Source organism: Sitophilus oryzae, unplaced genomic scaffold, assembly GCF_002938485.1.
Source record: "Sitophilus oryzae breed Bouriz unplaced genomic scaffold, Soryzae_2.0 scaffold_1274_pilon_pilon, whole genome shotgun sequence".
Lineage (NCBI taxonomy): Eukaryota > Metazoa > Arthropoda > Insecta > Coleoptera > Curculionidae > Sitophilus > Sitophilus oryzae.
Window position 1 is genome coordinate 3157509 of NW_022145920.1, and position 22837 is coordinate 3180345.

At 33.3% G+C, this 22837-nt stretch overlaps 1 protein-coding gene across 4 annotated transcripts in view; it reads left to right on the plus strand.

Annotated features, from left to right (window-relative positions):
* LOC115874369 (tight junction protein ZO-1) overlaps positions 1-22837 on the plus strand; it is a 100021-nt gene that overhangs the window by 69831 nt on the left and 7353 nt on the right. Inside the window, exons 12-24 of one of the 4 annotated variants that reach the window (XM_030889512.1) lie at positions 4240-4459; positions 6109-6286; positions 8605-8838; positions 12957-13184; positions 13237-13415; positions 13475-13739; positions 13799-13950; positions 15044-15190; positions 15247-15324; positions 15399-15512; positions 15569-16048; positions 17965-18001; positions 21753-21873. In XM_030889512.1, coding sequence (XP_030745372.1) covers positions 4240-4459; positions 6109-6286; positions 8605-8838; positions 12957-13184; positions 13237-13415; positions 13475-13739; positions 13799-13950; positions 15044-15190; positions 15247-15324; positions 15399-15512; positions 15569-16048; positions 17965-17989 — 2300 coding nt within the window. In that variant the 3' untranslated portion in view covers positions 17990-18001; positions 21753-21873. Of the gene's footprint in view, positions 1-4239; positions 4460-6108; positions 6287-8604; positions 8839-12956; positions 13185-13236; positions 13416-13474; positions 13740-13798; positions 13951-15043; positions 15191-15246; positions 15325-15398; positions 15513-15568; positions 16049-17964; positions 18002-21752; positions 21976-22837 lie in introns of those variants that run through there. The other 3 variants (XM_030889510.1, XM_030889513.1, XM_030889511.1) reach the window with 3 other exon arrangements.

Genomic DNA, 22837 nt, shown 5'->3' on the forward strand with positions numbered 1-22837 from the left:
GGTTTATTAAATAAGAGTTTCTATTTTAAGGGGTTGTGGATTTGAATTAAAGAAATACACTTTTTATATATATATATATTTACGTTTTGTTGTGTTTGATATATTATAAGGGTTTATTAAATAAGAGTTTCTATTTTAAGGGGTTGTGGATTTGAATTAAAGAAATACACTATATATTAACCATGCATCAAATAAATTAAAAATAATCGAGTTGTTTAACTTTGAAAATATCGCCAAAAAATCCTATATGGGTATTTCGCCACTGCAAGAAAATTTACAAAATAAAATAGTTATTTTTTGTAAACACTGCTGCGTTAATCCAACGGAAACTACTTATCAGCAGTTAGGTTTATGGATAAACAAATTTGCCTAACGAACAAAAAATTCTTAACGTTTCGGAAAGTTTATCTCTTTCCGTCGTCGGAAGCAAAAAAAATACAAAGAATAAAGAAAAAAAACTATTTAAAATATTTAAATTCAACTATTCGAGAACACTAATTTTTTTTTTAAACAGATACGTCTACAAAAACCGTTGAGGTTCTTTAAAATGACATATCAAGTTAGACTTCAAAATTAACAATTCTTCTTCTTATAACGCCCTCTCTTGCCGAAGGTTGGCGATCCAAATGGCAATTGTGGCTCTGGAAACTGCAGCCCGGAAGATTTCCGCAGACGAGCGTTCAAACCATCTCCTTAAATCTTTTAGCCATGAGTTCTGGCGTCTTCCTTCTGATCTTTTCCCTTGCACTTTGACCTCTATTATGAGGCGCAGTATTTCGTATCTACCACCACTAATCACATGACCTACCACCACTAATCACACGACCGCATTTTTCTTTCCTTGATGGTGTTCAGTATCTCTTTTTGTTTCTGTATGCGCTGGAGTACTTCATCGTTGGTGATCCTTTGTACCCATGAGATTCGCAGCAATCGTCTGTACACATACATTTCGAAGGCTTCTATTCTCTTTTCGGTCTGTGCATCCAGTGTCCAGCTCTCACATCCATAGAGTAACACGGAGAAGACGTAGCATCTGGCCATTCGAGTTCTGAGTTCCGCACTGAGGTCTCGTCTTGTAAAAAATGGTTTCATACGAAGATTTTTCTCGATTGCTCAATTCTTGAAAATATTTCTCTTTTCAAATTAACAATTACTACCTGACAATTACTTAATAAGGCAAAACCAAAAAACCTCAACTTTCTGTATGATTATTTTTAATTAATTTTCGTATGTTATGTCTATGTTATGTTCTTTAAAATCAAAGAAGCGATTGCCATACATTACTAACATCTACAAATGCATGAGCAATACATTTATTTTTATTAGAACTAACCGTTTCTTTCATTATAATTTTGGCTTTGTTAAAATTTATTTTGTGAGCTGTGTTCCATGAATGCTGGCAAATCTTAGATTTGTGAAAATCTCCCTTTCTTAAATAATGTTTATGTTCTTTAATTCGAACATTTAAGTTTCTAGATGTTTCACCATTGTAAAATTTATCGCATTCACATGGTGTTTTGTATATTACATTTTTTGTTTGTTGTTCTGTATTCATTGGTTTAGTTTGTTATAAAATGGATCTAAGTGTATTTTGTATTTTGAAAGATGTTCTTATGTTATATTGTTTTCCTATCCTTCTTATTTTGTTATAAAATGGATCTAAGTGTATTTTGTATTTTGAAAGATGTTCTTATGTTATATTGTTTTCCTATCCTTCTTATTTTAAAAATATAAGAAAATGTTTACATTTTGAAAACCGCTGACATCAAGCGGCAATCAACAATCAACTGGCTCTCAGCTTATTCAGTAGCTGGCGCAAGCTACTGGATACATATAAATCAGTCTGTATGACCAAGAAAGTATACACATAATTTAATCGAAAATACTTAGTAATTTAGCCATAACAGAAAAAAGAATGTGCAATAATTGAAGTGCCCAGGGGAAAAATATGATAAGCGCCGTTTTACTAATTTTACAGCAGAGCACTGGACGGCTGGTGGTTTAGTTCATTGGGGATATTTGCTTGGAAAAAAGTCCGGAAGTTTTGCAACTTTGCAGGTCTATAGGTTTTATGGTTATAGGTCCCTAACTAAAATCCATAAAATACACATTTCCAGACTTGCCGCCGGCGCCGCCATCTTGCCAAGATGGCGCCCAAAACCGGTATTTTGTGAATATCTCGAAAACTGTGTTTTTCGCGAAAATTTGAGGAAAGCAAAATTAAAGAGAATAAAATTTCCTATAAAAAAGGTTTTATGAAAATTTTCGCTAAAGTCAACCGTTTAGGCAAAAAATCCCTGGAAATTTTACAATTTTGCGTAAAATATGACGTATTACGTATAGTCGATTTTCCGAAATCTAATGTCGATTAGGGTTCACTAAAACTAGTTTTAGTTTAGTTTCTTCAATTTTGTCATGAAACAGTGGCGTATCATTAATTCGCTCATTAATTTATGAATAATCAATTTTAATTATTGAAAATGTGTACTCGTTTCCACACAACCCAAGAGATAAAGTACATGGCGCGTTTATTTTAACGTAGTCTCCCCGGAGGCCTACTCCACTAGGTAAATTAAAAACTTTAAGTTATCTGCACAAGCCCGACGGATCTGGCTCATTGATGTCAAAGTCGATCGTGTCTGCTGTGCTGGGCTCATCAAGGTGGTCTCTCAATACGTCCAACTCTTCATCTTCAGCCGCCAGAGGGATATCTACAGGCAAGTCCAACCCCTCTTCGTCGGATTCGTCGAGTGACACTTCAGTGACGTCACAGGATTTCCCATTGCAGTATGCACAAATCATTGAACATTTTAATCCTGCTTTTCTGTAACCGCAGGCATTTGTGGCTTTACCGCAGTTGTTGGTTTTGCAGGATAAAAATGCTACTAGGGATTTTGGAGCTGGATCTTTCAACGTTGTGACTGGAGTAATGCCTGTTTTTGTTTTCTTCCAACCCCATTCTTCGGCATCTTTGGTACAACCAGACCAATGCTGAACCTGGTGGTAAGTTCGCAATGAATGCTGTCCAGCACGACAATTAATTATTCATAAATTAATGAGCGAATTAATGATACGCCACTGTTTCGTGATAAAATTGAAGAAATTAAACTAAAACTAGTTTTAGTGAACACTAATCGACATTTGATTTCGGAAAATCGACTATAGTATGTATATCATACTTTACGCAAAATTGTAAAATTTCCGAGCAGCTGCACGGTTTCCATGGTAACGTGACGTCAGCCTAGCGGCAGCATGTAAATCCCCCGCCCCGAATTTTTTTATCGGCGACCGATGTGAATGAGCTTTTGGGTAGCAGGAGTAATTAACCGTGTAAAGACTGTAAAGTTGTTGTTGATTATTTATTGTTGTTAATGGTTTTTGTTGATTTAACTTGTTAATTTTCTTCACAAAGAACTTTTGAAAATCCGTTTTATGACGATATTACTGATAAGTTTGCACCAATAAAGAACAGAAGAATTGAGCTGATTTACAAAAATTAGTAAGGTTAGTAATATAAATAAGTCAAATTTATTTTTGTTAATATTGCTTAATAAACAATGTAATACTAATTAATGTAATAATTGAATAATAATTGAATGGCTCCTCCGTTGTAACCAACAATTTTTTCAGTATCGAAATTTCAGTGAAAAAAAAACGAGGAAAAACGTTATACCTATGAAAATTACAACCTTATTTCACTGAAATCTCCATTTTGAAACAAATGTCGGTTACAACGTTTTTCGGGGAAGCCATTCAAAAATTACAGTGTCCGCCATAAAGTTGGATCCATACCAGGACGTTTTTTACCTATGGACCTGAGAACCACCAGCCGTTCAGTGCTCTTCTGTAAAATTAGTAAAATGGCCCTTATCATGTTTTTCCTCTGGACCCTTCATATGTAAAAATTCAACCATATTTTCATGTTTTTTTTTCTATTTTCTCTAAAACGGTATGGAAATTTGGAAAAGTATAAACTAATCCCGTTTATACTATACACTATACATCCATTTTAGAACAAGCAAACGTTTTTATGAAGAATGCATTTTTTTAAAATGTTAATAATAAAAAAGTTTTTCCTCTTGTAAACACAATCCGGTACAAGACATACTGTATTTTAGAAAATATTTTAAAAAAATATTGTGGAACACGATTTAAAAATAAATTAAAAGTTGCAAAGAATGATTCCCAATTATCGTATGAAAGAAATGTTTCATACATATTTGTTATATATTTGAACAGAACTGGATCCGTCGCCTGAAGATTCCAAGGCTCAAAAATCCTCAAATATCATTCGTCTGTCGGCCATAAGGGACGTAATCTCCACTGGGAAACACGCCTTATTAGACATCACCCCTAACGCCGTCGAAAGGCTAAATTACGCCCAAATGTATCCCATTGTGGTATTCTTCAAAGCCGATGCGAAAATGGTTATTAAACAACTGAGACAAGGCCTACCAAAGTAAGTTTTAACATTTAATTAAACCATAAATGTAAGTGTAGTATAATGTGTTATAAGGGGCATCTCTTTATTTTACATTTTTGTATATTTAAAAAACAAAGTGGTAGAATTAAGATAGGATTGCAATTAGTGTTTTCAAACCGGGATTCCGGGATACAGAAATCCTGGAATCCCGGAGTATGTTTATCCCACAAATCCCGATATTAAATCCCGGGATCCAGAAAATCTCGAATAATTTAAATGCCTAATCTAAAATGATTCTACTTTATACACTTTAGTCTTTCAAAGATCATATTTTATTTATACTAAGCAGAACGTCAATATCTAAAAATTATATTTTCGTGTTTGCTATATTTTTTTTTAATTATTAATTATGAATGTTACTTTGTTTTGTCTATTTAAATAAAGCTTTTACTCATTTTCTTTTTGATATACTGGGTGCGTCTCAAAAGTGGCACACCCCTATAACTTTTATTTTTTCAGATAAAAAAACGAGATTTTGGAAGTTAGTATATGGCATAAATTAGGATTGATTGACGTATTCATTTGTTTTTGGTCACTTCCTGTTTCCAGTGACTACAACTTTTCATTTTTAAATGGCACCCTCGGTAATTTTTTACTTTATTTTTATTCGATAGAAAATGACATATCATATGTCAACTTTTGATACTTTCGCTTAATAAAAAATCCTATTTTAAAGGTTAACCTAGAGTGCCATGAGCCATGTTAAAAACACTAATTCTTAATCAAGGAGCCTTGGAAAAATAGATTTGATCTTCTAATGTTTTTAGTGTCTTGTCCTGGCCAGTTAGAAAATGCTCAAACCGTATTTTTAATCATATCTCAATTTTTTCAAATGGAGCGAGGGTGGCTCATTAGCATATTTGGAAAAAGCATTTTTTTACGAATAATTTGTTACCACACACTTGGTATTTTGATTGGTCAAATTTTCGTTACGAACCACAATTTATAATTTCAAATAAACCATTTGCGAAAATGTCAAAAGTTGACATATGATATGTCATTCTATTCAGAGTGTCATTTTCTATCAAATAAAGTAAAAAATACAGAGGGTGCCATTTAAAAATTAAAAGTAGTAGTTATTTGCGGTGAAACAGGAAGTGACCGAAAACAATTGAATACGTCAATCAATTTTAGTTTATGTCATATACTAACATACGAAATTTCGTTTTTTTTTAAATAAAAAAAAGTTATAGGGATGAGCCACTTTTGAGACGCACCCGGTATGTAGCTGCATTTTTAGAAGTATTTCTTCTCTCCGGGATCCCGAGATTATAGGTTCTTATCCCAGGATTTCAAAATGGGATCCCGATCACGAAAATTGGAAACCCTAGTTGCAATATACCCTAAACGGTTAATCAGTTTACATTTATTTACTACACCAGAAAATCCTTATGAAAATATACAAAACAAAATTAACCTAGAAATTATTTTAGTATTTTTTTTATTTGGTTTCCTGCAAACTTTAGAGACCATTCTGTTAAACATAATTTGATTGAAAAATGAAATTTAAAGTTTCTTGCCATTTAGGTGTAATCATGGGTAACCTCATCTCCGATTACACCACTCTGTATAATGCAGTTTTCGTTGCCTTGTAAATCAATAAATCGATTACATAATTTGTCTAGGACCGCACATAAAAGCTCTAAGAAACTTTTGGAACAGTGCCAGAAATTGGATAAAGTCTGGAGTCATATATTTAATTCCACGGTTAATTTGACCGATAATAGCGACACCTGGTATCGTAAAGTGAGGGAAATAATTGATAAACAGCAAGGCGGTGCCCTCTGGATGTCGGAGAGTAAGGTAAGATATGCGCTAAAAGTTTATTATGTGATGATAACTTGACAATTCATATTTTCTATAAATAACTTTCTTACAGCGATTTTTAATGCAGAATTTATGTTTGTTTGGAAAATCGGTAAAAAATTAAAACAAAATAATGGGCAGATAATGATTATATTACCATAACTAAAAATTCAGTTTATATCGATTGCGATAAGTAATGTCTGCACGTTTGTGTTGGGTTCATTATTTATGAATCCTTCTGTAAAATATATATTTAAGCATAACTATTGAATTAAAAAGACCAATTAAGTACCTTGAAGGTACTTTAATATGACTGACTTAAATTATGATTTATGAGTGGCGTTCTATTTTTTTATTAAATGTGTTAAAATATGAAGCTGTGTTTATTTGACGCTGAATCAGTAGTAATTATTAATGATGAATCAGTATTAATTATTAGTGAATCAGTATTAATTATTAAAATTGATAAAAAAACGTATTTCTTATACATATAAATAAATAAGTTAATTTAATAACAAAAACACATATACACTACTGAAACAACAAAGTAAATTTCACAAAAATGACTTATCTTAAATCTTAATAAACTATTTTTGGAAAGTAGTAAATAAATGCGAAAATGCGAGAGTAAAAAACTAATTGGATTACAATCAATAGTTTTTGTTGGTAATTTGTGTTCAAGTAAAGAACCACTGAAAAATTTGTCTGGGTATATCTATACCCAAAACCTTTAATGTAACATTTATAGGGTTGTTCACTTTGTAATAGTACGACGTTTGAACAGTTGATATAGAAAAACTTATTTCAAGAAGAAAATTTAATATCGATATAACGTCAAAAAATGTTCGTTTTAAAAGACAGGTTGCTGAGAATTGCAAAAACATCGATTATTTTTGACAGTACCTCTAGAGATATTTAAATCAAATATTGGTATACTGTATTATACCGGGTGATTTTCAAAATTGGCTCACCTCTATAACTTTTTTATTTGTTCAGATAAAAAAAACGAGACTTGGTACGTTAGTGTGACATAAAACAGGATTGATTGACGTATTCAATATTTTTGGGCCATTTCCTGTTTCACCGGAAATCACTACAACTTTTGATTTTTAAATTACACCCTCGGTATTTTTTAACGACAATTTGATTCGAAATACCAAGTGTATGGTACCAAATTATCCATAACCATTTTGTGGGGCTTGATTTGGACATCCTTTAATAATTCGACCAGAATAAGACACCAAAAACATTAGACGACCAGGACAACACACGAAAAACAATAGAGAATTAAATCTTTTCAACCTTCCTAGGATCGTGATTAAAAATTAATGCTTTTAACACAGCCATGACACTTTAGTTTGAAATTTAAAATACAATTTTTTTACCAACAATGTAAAAAGTGTTTACATGATAAAAGTCATTCTATTCAGAGCGTCATTTTCTATCGAATAAAGTAAAAAATACCGAGGGTGCCAGGGGCGTCTACAGGAATTTATTTTAGGGGGGTCCAAACAAAAAGTAATATAGAATTTGCTCTTTAGAGAGCTATTTTTAACCCAAAAGCCTAATATTAATCCCAATTTGCAGTATTTAGGGTGGGGGGCAAAGACTCGAGGGCCTCCTCTGTATCCGCCGCTGGAGGGTGCTATTTAAAAATGAAAAGTTGATGTCATTCCCGGTGAAACAGGAAGTGACCGAAAACATTTGAATACCACAATCAATCCTAATTAGTATTATTTGTGTCGAAATTTCAGCAGATGCGAAAAAACATCAAAACACATATTTGTGTAAGAATTTTTGTAAGAATTGACTATTTTATTACAGATTTAGCTTAACAATGGTGTGATATTTATATTTAAACAGAATTTATTTAAACAGCGCGCAAATTATTTTTTAAATCTTATGGCTACGAATCCCCATAACTTCAGCACTAGCTCATGGGCCGAGATATTATTACTAAATATAGTAACGCATAGTGTGATAATGTCTAAAAGGTAGATATTACTCTACTTGTAGACACACATGTAGTATCACAAAAGGTAGACATTTTGTCAAAAATCTCAATACCCTCTATTTCTAAAACACACCCTTTTCAACCCTACTTTGATACAAGATTTTCTACTTAAAATAAGTTTCTCCATCGATTGGCAAAGTCCTGCTAGTGAAAAGTGGACAACCTTGTGATCTGACATTTTTTAAATTTTGGAGAGTATAATATATATTAAGATATAGTATGGTGTTTGCTACTTTACGACTAACAATTAGGTGACGGTGTTTTCTTATTTTAACCAAATCCCTTTCCCTTTTGGTTTTAGGGTTTCCTTCCTACAACTATCTACCAATGTCCTCCTCTCTACCCCCGATCCGGGGGCTCGCTACCGCCCGGCTGGGGTCAAAAGACCCGATCGCGGCCGCGTCGCACGCCCCTGTCGATGTACGGGGGCAGTAGCGCCTACTACGATGACGAGCACTCTCCCGTCAGGTGTCGCGAATGCGCCTCCATGTATACAGAGCGTACTTATTCGCCATACGAACGGAATAATAATTATGCAAGTAGATGGCTTGGGAAACGGAGAGATTATGTTGTGATGGATAACAGTAGTGACAGTAGTAGTGCTTGGGCTGCAGAAAATAACGCATTAGAAAGGTTTAGGGACACCACTGGAGCTGGCTTTGAACCTATTTGGGAGGATGTTTACGCTGAAATTTAATCTGCTTAATACACTAATCGTTAATCCATTTTTGTTGTGTTTTGATTTTCGTAACGTTATCTGTAATAACATATTTAACTAAAATACCCTGCAGTATATAAGAAAATATAGATCTGATATAAAATTTAATGTTTCGGCATATTGGAGCACGATTAAATTTATTTAGGGTTATGTTTTAACTTGTGTAAACAAGATACGATGTTTTCATTAGTTTATTTTAATCTTCCATGATACATTTTGTCCTTGATGGCTTCACATCCTCGTGTTATATCCTTTAAAAATAGAATAATGTATAAATAATAATGGTACGTTTAAAATTTTGTCAACTCAATACTTCAAAATGTTTACTTCATTTGCATATTGTAACCACAAATTACCAATGTCAAAGTATGCAAAATAAAAATTCTGTAAACTTTGCCTATGTTCTGATAATGGCGCTCATATATTTTTTTACTGATACTATTTTCAAATTTTGTGTCATTCGTGTATTTGTATCAGCAACAACAACAATTTAATTAAAATCTATTAACATCAAGAAAAAAGTTGATAATTTTCATTTGGAACGATACACGAAAAATAAAGTTGAGTTGGCCTGGAACGATGAGAAAGACGGTGACGACAATCGATGACGTTTACTATACAGGGTCTGGCATAGTGCGTGGAGCATCTGTAGCTCTTAGAATAAAAACTTGGGAGTTTTTTTAAGTGCTGATATAAAATATGTACTAGAATTAGAGGTGTGTAGTTCGTGAACGAACTAGTTCCAATGAACTATTCCGACCCCGGACTACAAGGAACTAGTTCCTGCTGTCTCAAAGAACTAGTTCCCCAGGACCTATTCCGGGATCGAGACTGTGACCGATGACCGTATAATAATACGCGACGGCGACGGATCGGCCAGCGCGATCGATGCTAGACAGGAGTGGGTAGTGCCAGCCGTATGTTATCCGTAGGATCCGGACATAGAGGAACTAATTAAAAGACTAGTTCACGGAAATCTATTCAGTCGGCAGATCCGAGATATAATACAAGGCGACGACGATGGATTCGGCCTTGTGTGTGTGTGGCGTAATTGCCACAGAAAATTGTCGTGGATACTGTTTTCGATTTTTAGCTTGTTCTTTAAATAGTTATGGGAATGTTTCACTTTAGGTCCGTAAAATTAAGAAATATCTTATAAAATGAAGTAGATATTCTGAATTTTTAGATAAAAACAAAAAGCTTGAAGTGAGGAAAAATGCAATTTTTCGTAAACTTTTCGTAATATTTGTTCCAATTGATTTGTGATATAGTTTTTTAAATTATGATTTGAGTTTCTTTTTTAATTTTTGTTTATCTGCAATAAAACTTACCTATATGTTTTTAATATACACAATTACACGTCTCCTTCTTATATTTCGTACATTATAAAAATTATACAGATCATACTGTGAATAGTTGACTGACAACGAAACCCATTAGCTAGCAACGGGGATGTCAATGTTAGTCGGGAACTAATGTGAACTCATCACCTAGTTCAAGGAACTATTCCTCTGAAGGAACTAGAATTCCTACCTCTAACTAGAATGTATTTCAGGAAAATATTTCTTTTCTAAAAGCTTCTACAGAGCGGCTCAAAAAAGTGTGAGTGGATCGGGATTATTTTTTTTAAATGGAACACCCTGTATATTATTGTATTTTTGTCTTCTTATCAGATCACTTTACATAAGATTACTTACTAAGATATGAGTAAATATATTTCGATTGTTTCAATGATATTAATAAATAAACAAAAAATATATATTTTTCAGCTCTTTTTAAAGAAAATTATTAAAAATACAAGAACTGTCCTGAAATCAAAACTATTTTAGGTACTTACTTTAGATGGTCTGTACTTACTTTGCTATAAATATCGTAATCTTAAATCGTATAGGGTGTTCAAAATTCTACGCCATACCTTTGGCCATACTTTCTAAAATATAAAATAATTTTTCTTCGTTTTTTTTTTTAATAAAACACACTGTATATTATTTTTTTAGTAGATGAATTAAAAAATGATTTTTTTTTAGAGTATTTCAAAAATGTTTAACGGTTTTGCAGATATTCGAGGACTTATTAAATGCCATATGTTTTATATGGCATTTCCCACAGTAAATTTTTGTCAAAGCCACCCAATGATTTTTCTCGTATTTTACCGTTGAAAGAACCCTATGAAATAATACCGCGAGTATCTGTGAAACCGTTAAAAATTTTGAAATACTCTAAATACAAAAAATGTTCATTTTTATATCTCCATATATTAAAAAGAAAATATACAGGGTGTTCAATTTAAAAAAAAACGAAGAAAAATTATTTTATATTTTAGAAAGTTTGGCGTAGAATTTTGAACACTCTGTATGATATAAGTTACGATATTTATAGCAGAGTAAATACAGACCATCTAGAGTAAATACTTATTATGGTTTTGATTTCAGGACAGTACTTGTATTTCTAATACTTTTTTTAAGAAATGCTGAAAAATAGGTATATATTTTTTTATTTATTTATTAATATCTGTGAAACTATCAAAATATATTTACTATTTACTCATATCTTATGATTATGTAAAGTGGTGAAAAAGGAAGCCAAAAATGCAATAATATACAGTGTGTACCATTTAAAAAAATTATCCCGATCCACTCACACTTTTTTGAGCTACTCGGTGGGAGTTAAAATATTTTCCTGAAATTTATCCTAGTCTGGCCTAGTACATACCATAGGTCTGCACTTAAACAAAATTTCCAAGTTTTTTATTCTAGGAGCTACAGATGCCCGACGCGCTATTGCCTTACCCTGTATAATTTTACATGTAAATTTGAAATTAAATAACTTTGGTTTTAAACTGAAAAATAGTAACTCTAGATACTTGTATCTTCTGATTTAAATGTTTTTAGTAACCAAAACATATACGATCAACAAGTGGTGAAATTCATTCATCATTATTTTACATCCTGCTATTAACTTCACAATATTTGTGCATCTCATTAAAATTGATTAAGTGGCTTTACTTCTACTGCTTTGTTCCTTGTATACCTCTATTTGTTTTTGATCCTGCCCCAGTAAGTACTTATATATAAAAATAATAATCTTGGGATTGATCTCTATCTTCTGGGCTAGTTGTTGATATTTAAAATGGGTATTTTAAAATGTAAATGTATGTAAATTTTAGGGAATCAAGTCGAGATTTTTTAAAGTGTCACTACAAAAATTTAGTTTTTCGAGATTAAAAACACAGGGTGTGATTTTAGTAGTCAAATTTTGAGGGGGGTGATTTTTTGACGAAGAAATATATTAACATAAGTCCATAAATACTTTCAATATTCTGTGTGTCCAGCAAAATATATATGTTTTTGTAAATATCAAAATAACTTTTAGTCGATTTTGTTAAAATATAGCAGTGATATTTCAGCAAAGGCAAACTGTTAACAGCAGAGAGGAGCTAATTTAACCTAAGATTATATAATCTTTTTGTCTCAACATCGCAAAAGATTCACCCCTTGCAGTTTGGCTACATATTTAAATAACACCCTGTATATGCAGGGATACTTGTTATATGTTATCCTATATATTTTAAAAACAATCTTCTATTCTTTCAATTTTTGAATGTTGATCGTCGAAATCATATATGTATTTTAACTTTGCCACTTGCAACTTCGACTACTATCCGAGTAAAAAACGACGTATCGTTCTCTGTGGATACCCCACGTCAATCAATTAATAAAAATAACATTGGATTTATATGTATAAGTCCAATACTTTAGGTGGACTATTGACCTTACCTGAAGCACCTCGCAAACACTCCTTACAACTTCAATAATAACGTGCCTATATATGTACTAACAAATTCCGAAATTAACAGGCTGTTACCTTCCTTTGTTTGGCTCATAACCTAGCATGTATAATCATTATATGTCCTCATATATCACAATCACTTACAGCCTGAAGAATCACTCTCTGACGACTTCCTCTTCCCCATGTCTTCATTGCGTCTCTCGTACGCCAGCTCTCCCGAAAGCGATTTGGAACATAGTCCGGGCCCTCCGTCCTCTCCAACTTCTGGATCCGGCCCTGGACCTGTACCGGGACGATTAACTAAGGCCAGTTCTGACCCTAGCGTCGTAATGCCTCCAGAAAGTGCAACTAGTGATACATTACCGCCATATCAGGTAAAATAACTATAATTTATAGTATAATAAGTGCTAATTAACTATATTTTAGCCAACATACGATACTAGGTACGGATTTAGTGGTGGAAATCAAAATAGTAATCAAGGAATTATAGATAATAAGGACCCTACCTATGGATTGACTTCAGGTGATCCCCAGGCGGATTATGGAAAAGGGGATATATATTCCGCTAATATTTATCAAAAAGGGGACTATGCAGATCATAAAAGGTAATGACTGTCTCCATTTTGTTGCTTCTTATAGTGATACATTTTTTGGTTTACTTCAGACAAGCTAGTAGTCTTCATGGTCCTTACAATCATACCAAATCTCATGATCAATCCATGTCTCCCGCTAAAGAAGGATTATACGGCACTGCTCCTGATTTACCACCAAGAGTAGATAGAGCAGCAAAACCGATGGGTATAGTGACTACGCCGGGTAAGATTCCTAATGGAAGGAGCGCTCACGAAAGGTTATTTGGTACAAAACCGGGACTTACAGAAGGAAATGAAAATGGAGGATCTTTAGATAGAAGTCAAAATTCAAAATCGGTATTCCAAGTGTTTTGTTAACAATCATTTTTTATAATTAAATTTAAATATTTGTATAGGATTCACTGTCTAGTTATGATTCGTACAATAAGCAAAATCAAGCTGCTCAACAAAGAATCGGGCCTAATCTTCATGACGATCTCAAGACAACTCTTTCCAAAATAGACCCAGTAAATCAAAGCAGCCCGTCAAGAGGACCCTATCATCATAAGTATGTCATATTAAACAGACCTCGGGTAGTTTGAATGTCGACGTATAAGATAATGATAAAGATACCATAATTAATACAAACTGAGGCATGTTAAAAAAGTTACAAATACTAGACAACCGTATACATCTTTAAGAGAGTGCTTGGAATAGTATTGCAGCATGGGTTTTTCCATTCTATATCAACAGTTAATTGATCATTTTGCTATATTGTTAAGAGTCTATTACGCTGTACTGTTCGGATCGCTCTCAGGAGTCGGGTGAAATGAGTGTGTGGCCGAAGGAAATATATATTATTATTATATTTCAGAAATCTGCCTAAGGCTTAGCCTGATCCTGTCGTGTAAAGCCACACCTAGAATTCCAAACACACGTGCTTGGATTAAGGTTTGCAGAGCTTCAGCATTTGCCATAAAATAGCGAGCAATTTGTTACAAAACAATATAAATTATATATCACTGTAGTCAGAAAACTTCAATCTATTTCCGTATCGTAACTGAATTTTAAATTGTGTCTTTATTTTCGAGAAAATTTAGTCCAAAAATAAAGAATATTTTGTTGATGTTTGACTATCAAAATCTTAAAAATAAAGAAGTTGTCTAAAAATGTGCTACAAAACGGATATAGTATAATCTTTTATCTTTAATTTTCTTCTTCATTTGTGTAAAAATACCTAGGCAGTTTTACATAAAACGGTAAATGCCGAACGCTTATTTTGCTACTTTTTCGTAATACTGAAATGGACTTATTACCTCACATAAGATTTTTAGATTACAATTGGGGGGTCGGAACCTTTGGCGTTACAACAGCAAAATAAAAGCACTAATTCACCACTATGCACCAAAACACTTTACTTTTAAACAAGGGATGCGTTTCGAATTATAATTGTAAATTTTTTATTCAATTTTGATTTCTAACTCGCTTTAATCATGATTACCACACGGAGGAACCGACAACTCTGTATTTGTTTGTGTATCTGTGTATATTCATTTTTGTCTTATACAAGAAATATACACACCATCGATTTAGAATGATCAAGTGAATTTATCCAATAATGAATTACTATGAAGTATTTTATCCCTTTTTATATAATTTAGGTTAGGTGGCTCAAAGATGGATTTAAAATATGGTTTGCCTCCTGGCGATCCTATTGAAGAAAGTCCTAGGAACTCTCGGGAAGAAAATGGTGGTATGTTGTCTGATGGCGTTAGTCCTCGAGGGTCAGTAGAAAGAGATATGTATAGGTAAATAATTATATATAGGCATTAGGATAAATATCATAATTGTGATATACATATAGGTACTCCAGGTCTCCTGCTAAGCAAAACATTCCTTCAAAATCTCATATGGAAACTAAGACTGATTATGGGAAATATAGGTGAGTTAGTAAAAATTTGAATGTGAATAACGAGGAAATTATATTTTTTAACTTTAATAAATATTCTTTTTTAGTCGAAATCAACCTCCTCCAGAATATTCCCGGGCTTCTAATCAAGATCTCAGAGAATCTCAGCTCAGCATACATCAACATTCACCTCTCAGGAGTCCTCCTTTAAACCACAATGGGTACAAAAGAAAAAATACATCAGTTCTCAATATATTTACATTTTACGTATTTTTAGATATGATATGGGCTCTCCCAATATTAACGGAAATCAGTACAAACCTATACCACCTCCCAAACCTAAAAATTACAGGCCTCCCCAAGGACAAAATTACGGAATGGTACAACCGCCTCCTGTCTACCAACATGGTAAAAGTCACAGCAATCCTGTGGATCCAAGACTGAATCAAACTCCGCCCAATTATTACTACAATGCTCAGGCTGTGCCCCATCACGCCACTCCGTATTACCCCCCTACAATGGGCGGACATTACGACATGGCACCACCGTATCAACATGAATCTCCCAGAAGGCATCCGAGTATTTCGTACGCGAGTCGCAGCGAGATTCAGCCCATAGCTAGCCACGACTACCCACCGCCTTTAGACAATGGTGGAGGAGAACACAGAGCGCCCCCAGTTGTTGATTTGCAAGGCTCAAGAGAGCAAAGAGGTTCTGCTTTTGAACTGTACCGTAAGCCAGTGGGACATAATTTGAGGTACGTATCTGTAATCTGTGCAGTTGCTAAAAATATTCGTTTTTGTTTTTTTGTCTTGATTTTTGTATGTACACAGATTTATTTTTATGTAGAATGTATTGCTTAACATGGGGAGTAAATTTGTTCTTTTTTTATTGTAAACGTTTGTTTTTTTTCGAATTCAGGATGTGTTTGATACTCAATTTTTGCAAGTACTTATTCTGGCCTGTTATTTATGGTTTCATTAAAACCAATTATGTTTAAATAATAACATATATATGTAAATATAAATTGAACTTAAGTTGACACATCTTGTATTTACTATTATTGTTTTCTATTCAAAAGTACTGTTTCTACTCTCAGATTATATTTTATTCAGGTTATTAATGAAGAAATTTAATAACAATTTCGGTTTACGCAGGTTTTTCCTTTTTCAATAGTTTAAAGATAAAATTTCCAAAAGTTACTGTTAGGTCTACTTTTGGAAAAAAGATGGAAGCTCTAGGGAAAAAAGGGCATAACTGCCGTTATACGACTGCCATTACAGCTTTAGTGATCACTGAATCGTTCATTGCAATGAAGAAGTCTGTTCTCTCTCTTACGCTAATACATACTGATCTGATCATCGAAACTGAGTGGTCTGGATTTTACCGTGTAAGACAGTGATGAGACAGCTTAATGTAAAATCAAATGTATTAAAAAGAGATAAAAGTTGGGTTGGTACATTTCCTCTATGCGGTATTGTCGGATTTTGCATTAAAATTTCAAACCGAACAAGTAGGCGTTTACGAAAAATGTAGCATCTAGGGTTGGAACTTCTATCTATTCTTCACAATTAGATTTCATTTTATTACAGCTCCGTAATAGATTATATTTAGCATGAAAGTTTTTAAAATAGTTTATTTTTTTCTAAATATATTTTTCTATACACGCAAAAACCGGCAACACTATTCCGCATTTTATTTTGTCCCTCAGTCTGTCAACCGGTCATTTATATTTATCTCTATCGCATGCACTAAAATACAGACCACGCAGTTTTATGGCCAGATCAGTCATTACCGTTCAATTTTTCAACTTCTATTGTTCTTTCTCTTACAGAGAGTCTCTATTCTAGGCAAGTCACAGTTCTGGTAGGATTCTAGATGAAAATATTCTCTGTACACCATCATTCGCATGTAAATAAAGGATCTATGCTTGACGTCATTCATTTTACCAGAATAGCTACGCTCGATACTGTGTATTGATATATTGTATAAAGATTACTAGGTTTTATTCTACCTGTGATTCTACTATGATTATTTATATTCTATTATTACAAATATTTTCTTAAGCAGCCGTGTTCAGATGATGCTTAGGTCATAAAATTTATACTGTATTGTTTGTCTACAGATTTATATCTTGTACTAGTATGGCTTCTACCATTCGAATGCTGAAAAAGATGTGTAGTGTTAGAATTATATCCGTCTCATTGTGTGTCTCAAGTCTTTTTTGTATTAGAAGTTCAATAGGGGCTAAAAGTAGCCCCTATTTTATAGATAAAAATCTATAAAACTACTGCTTTTCAGATACTGACTTTGCGTAAGCGTGCAACTGTTAATAACTGGTATAACAAACGAACTACTGTGAATGTACTAGACAGTTTGCTCCTATTAGTAAACAAACTTTGTAATATTTAGTGCAAAGAGTTCTGCTTAGCTTTTTTAATACTAACCACTAGAATGAAACCGCACAAACGGAAAGTTTTATTACATTCGATGAATAGATTAGTACTAGATGCCTGAGATTTTAATATAATATAATAATTTCTCAATTTTCTCTTATTCAGATTGTTAGTTATACACGGAAATGTAGATTTGATTAGAAAGCAATAAAATTAATTCTATGTTCTATGTCTTTTGTATTTAGGCATTTATGTTTATATTATTTTTTATGTTTAGGGTAGTCTATATGTTGGACTTCTAGTTCGTATCGATGGTACGTCGTGTGTAATTTTGTTTTTGAATTTGTTAATTGAATTTTGAACTTAGAGCATGCTGGTGGTGGTGCTGTATAGTTTTTATGGGTGATGTGTATAGTTGTGGGTTTTTAGTTCAACTAATGTATTAAGGAAAATCTTCAGGAGATCATTAAGCATAATAAAAAATAATTTACTACTTTAAGTACGAAAAGTAAAATATCATAGGTATTTGTTTTACAAATTTAAGATTTTATTTCTTTAGCGTCCATGACATATGTCATATACAGGGTTTCCTAATATTCCGTAGACATAAAACTACTGCGTATTTTTGGAATCAAAATAGGTACATTGGTCACAATTTACCTCTATACAAAAGTGCTTCGTTTGTCCGTTAGAGCATTAAACTTTAAAAAAATAAACACATTTTTTAAGAACTGTTATTCCGATTTGAATGAGATTTGGGGTGCCTGTGTTTTTATAAGCGCTTTAAAATTTGAATTTCAAAAAAAAAAGAAGAAAAATAACGGAATAGTGAAAACTACCCCCACCCCAACATAAATTTTAGTACTTAAAAATATTTTTCAACTCTATCGACTTTTTTTCGTAAAATGGCCCTTCTAATATTTACTACGGTTTTATCTCTTGTAAAATAACGCCACATCGCATAGTTTTTGAGAATTTTTTTTAGAAATATTTTTCCCAAAGCAACCTACAAAATATAAAGGAGCTGCGTTTAGATATTGAGAATAAGAGTGCATTTGGACGCGACGTCACACCTTAAAATTGTTTGTGCTTTTCCCACTATTTTCAAACAAGATTGGAATGTCTTTGTGTATAAGTATACCCTCTGTTTAAAAACGTTGTTGGACGTACATTTTGTCTGGAGTGCGTCTAACCTGAATAACTGAACGCAGCTAGGGAGTTCCAATATTCCATAAACATAGAACAACTATGTATTTTTTTAATCAAAATAAGTTCATTACATAGAATTTACCTCTATACAAAAGTGTTTCATTTGTCTGTTAGAGGGTATCAATTAAAAAAAATTGGCACCGGGAGGCACGTATAGCCGCCCATACTAAAATATGTTAATAAAAAGTTGGTAGGCAGTTCTTTTAGTTACAAAGTAAAGGAATTTTTCCAATTTTTTTCATCTCAAAAATTGCGACTTTGACTGATTTTGGTGTTATTACAAATTTTGTTGCAAATATTATTCCTAATCTTAAATTGAAAACCACGTTTCGCTAGCTACTGTAATTTTGGAGTTACGATTTTTGTAAATTTTTAACCCCCTCCCCTTACCAACCTCCCAACCCCACCAAAAACTATTGGCCATATTCTCGGGTGCCACAGTATTTTTGTGCCAAATTTGGTTTGGTTTGGTTTGGTCAAAATCGGTTTAGCGGTTTTTGAGTTATCGTGTTACAGATACACGGGCAGACAGACAGACACCATGAAAATATTTTGTATTTAGGTTATTTATGACCCAAATAACTCATTTTGAGTGATATTAAAAAAAACTTTTTTTGCCGATCTTAATAGCCTACTATACCTGTTGGTATGGTCGGCTAATAATGCCGAACGTTAATTCATCTCAGATTTATGAAGCTTATTGCACAGATAAAGGGAATAAATTTAGATTGGAAAGCTCGGCTTCCCGCTACAACGTATAATTGTTTTGGGTCGTATCCGTTGTATGGGGATCTGGCGCTGCTATAGCGGTTGCTAAGAACAACCGCAAACAAGAACAGAAAGAATTTTCTTTTGTCAAAGCCAGAATCTTCAAAAATTATAAAGTCTTTCAAAATTTAAACCGCCCTCATTGAAAAAATACCAAAAAGTGTTTATCTTGTGAGTTGAATTTAAATTTTATTTACTCAAACCCGTGATAATTGTGAAAAAGTGGCATTAAAAACTTAAAAAGCTGTGTGAACTGTGAACTGCAAAAACCATCGTGGTTCATGGCATAACGTCGGTTTCCAATGTTTCATAGGTATTTCATAATAATAAATTCGAATAAATAATATTTGGCGACATAATTCGGGAAAAAGCCGAACCGCCCCGAAATTATCAAAAGCTTTGGGTCGGGACCGTTGCAAGAATAGCGCCAAATAGTATTTACAGTGTTCTTATGGGCACTTTCCAATCTAAACTTGTTTCATTTATGGCATTTATTATTATTATTGTCAAATATAATTTGTGATACTGACATAACATTCCATATTTTCGACAACTAGATTACACAAGTATACACGGTTTTGGACCTGAGCAACTGAAAGCAATTTCTAAGATAATTTTTGGAGCTGAATTCAAATCAGCAGTCCATTTTTTAAGATTGGTTCTAGTTTTCGAAATATTCAATAAATTCATTATTTTACTATTTTTGACCGTTAACGGTCATTTATTGAATTAAACAATATAAATCAGAAATGAACAGAGGTTGAACTGAGTCTTTTATACTGCTTGGGATCCGTTTCATGGATTAGGGTCCAACAGTAATCGCTCATCATGCCTTCGTCCCAAAATCCTTGGTATCGCCTTTCGATTTTTGCTATATCTTGGTGTAGCCGCTCTCCTTGCTCGTCGCTCGTGTCGCCCAAGTTTTGCGGAAAAAAATCAAGATGTGAATGCAGAAAATGTATCTTGAGAGGCATTCGAGCTCCAATCTTGTGGTAATTTTGCAACAAATTGTCGATTACTTGCTTGTAATCCAGTGATTTATGATTACCGAGAAAGTTGTAAACACTTTGAAACGATGCCCATGCTGCTGCCTCATCAAGCGTTAAACATTTTGTAAACGTTACGTCAGCCATTAGTTTTCGAATATCAAGTCCGAGAAATATTCCTTCTTTGATTTTTGCGTATGACAGTTTTGGAAACAACTTGGTTAAGTACTAGAAAGCCGGTCCTTCGCGATTGAGCGCTTTGACAAAGTTAAATAATAATAAGGCCAAGTTTAATGTGAAGAGGTGGTAGTAAAACGTCCTGTGGGTTTACTTAGTGGTACAGAGGACACATTTTGTTGTCCTGACTCATAGTGGGTACGACTCGGCCACACCGAAAACTAGAGCCAATCTTGACAAACGAATTGAAAATCTGAGTTCAGGGCATCAAATAACGTTAAGAATCGTTCTCATCTGCTCGGGTCCAAAAGTTGACCCGAATTTGTAAACTTGTGTTATTAGCGCATACTGGGTTTTATGTGCCTACATACGAAAAAAATATTATTTGTAAGTCAGCTTCGGTAAAACAGAAAGTCAAATGTTGAGGCGCTTACCAAAACATCGGCATCACAAATCCCATATAAATCGGAATAACGGTTCTTAAAATATCTTAAAAAATGAGTTTATTTTTTTTTAAGTTTGATGCCCTCTAACGGACAAAGGAAGCAGTTTGTATAGAGGTAAATTGTGTCCAATGCACTTATTTTGATTCCAAAAATAAGCAGGAGTTTTATGTTCACGAAATATTTGCACAATCTGTATATGCTGTATTGTTTTTTAAAATATTGAAAATCATGGTTTTTGTTGTAAATCTACATGATGGACTTGACGAAAAATAATTCTCACTTATAAAAAATACTGAACTAGGGCACCATTTTATTATTACCTGTGTTTATATCCGAAATAATAGTATTTAAGAAATTACCCACCTGTACATAAAAAGAGATGCAGAAAATCTCCTGGGTTTTTTTCGATAGCATTTTTTTGTTTATTTTTTATCAAGTTCACCCCTAACCTTAATTGCCCATCTCTTTTTATCGACCAGGAACGCGTGGCTTCAAAAGCAGGGAGCTTCTTATTACGGGTCACAGCCTAATCTCGCTCAAAAACTAAATGCCTCCCCTTCCTCGGCCACTAACTCTCCAACGACTAAACCTAAGTTAACCAAAGCACAGTCATTCAAAATGGGAGGTAATAGCACCCCCAGACTCTTCCGGAAATGGTCTTTTGGAAGGAAATCAAAGAAAGCCGTCGTTAATGACAATCAGGTAAACAGTTAACGATTTTGCGAGGTGTCTGACTTAGATCATGATCATAATATGGATGAAACAATGTAACATTAGGAGGTGGTCTATCCTTTCTCTTAAAATAATTTAGAAGTAAATACAAAACAATCGACTGTAGAGAAATTAGTTTAATTAAAATTATAGTAAGATATTCATATTAAGGATCATAATAGCAGTTGTACGAGGATACAGGGTGATTCACTGCCATGGTAGGTTAGACGTTTATGGAGAACCGGTGATTTTTTCCTAAAGGCATCGAACTAAATTGTTTTTTGCCTTACAGTGTTGTCGCTTCATTTGAAAAGTAGTAATATCTTTGTTATTTTAAATGGTACACCTGGTATATTAGATTTTTAGAAATTACTATCTTTTATAATTTTCGTAATTATACACACATATAATCTTGAATAAGCATTAGTAAAATCAAGAAGTGGGCATATTGAAAGTTGAAGTGAAAGTTGAAATTTCATCTCATAATTTTACCAATACTTATTCAGATCAGTTTTCTGTCAATTTTACACATGTTTTATATTTTATCCTTAGATTTTATCTCGAAAACTACCTATTAGAGATAGGTAAAAGATGACATATTAGAAAAATTATGAGATATGACATTAGTTTCCAAAATTGTAACAATATACCGGATGTTCTGTTTAAAATAGCAAATATGCTACTACTATTCAAATGAGGCGGCAACAGTACGCTGAAAATAGTTTAGATATATGGAGCAAGTGCCTTTATTTAAAAATCCAAATTTTCAAAAAAATCTTATGATCGGTTCGTCTTTTTGTCTCAGCGCACGGCCACACGATTTTTGAGTTTTTTACGTGAAGCGTCTTTTGCG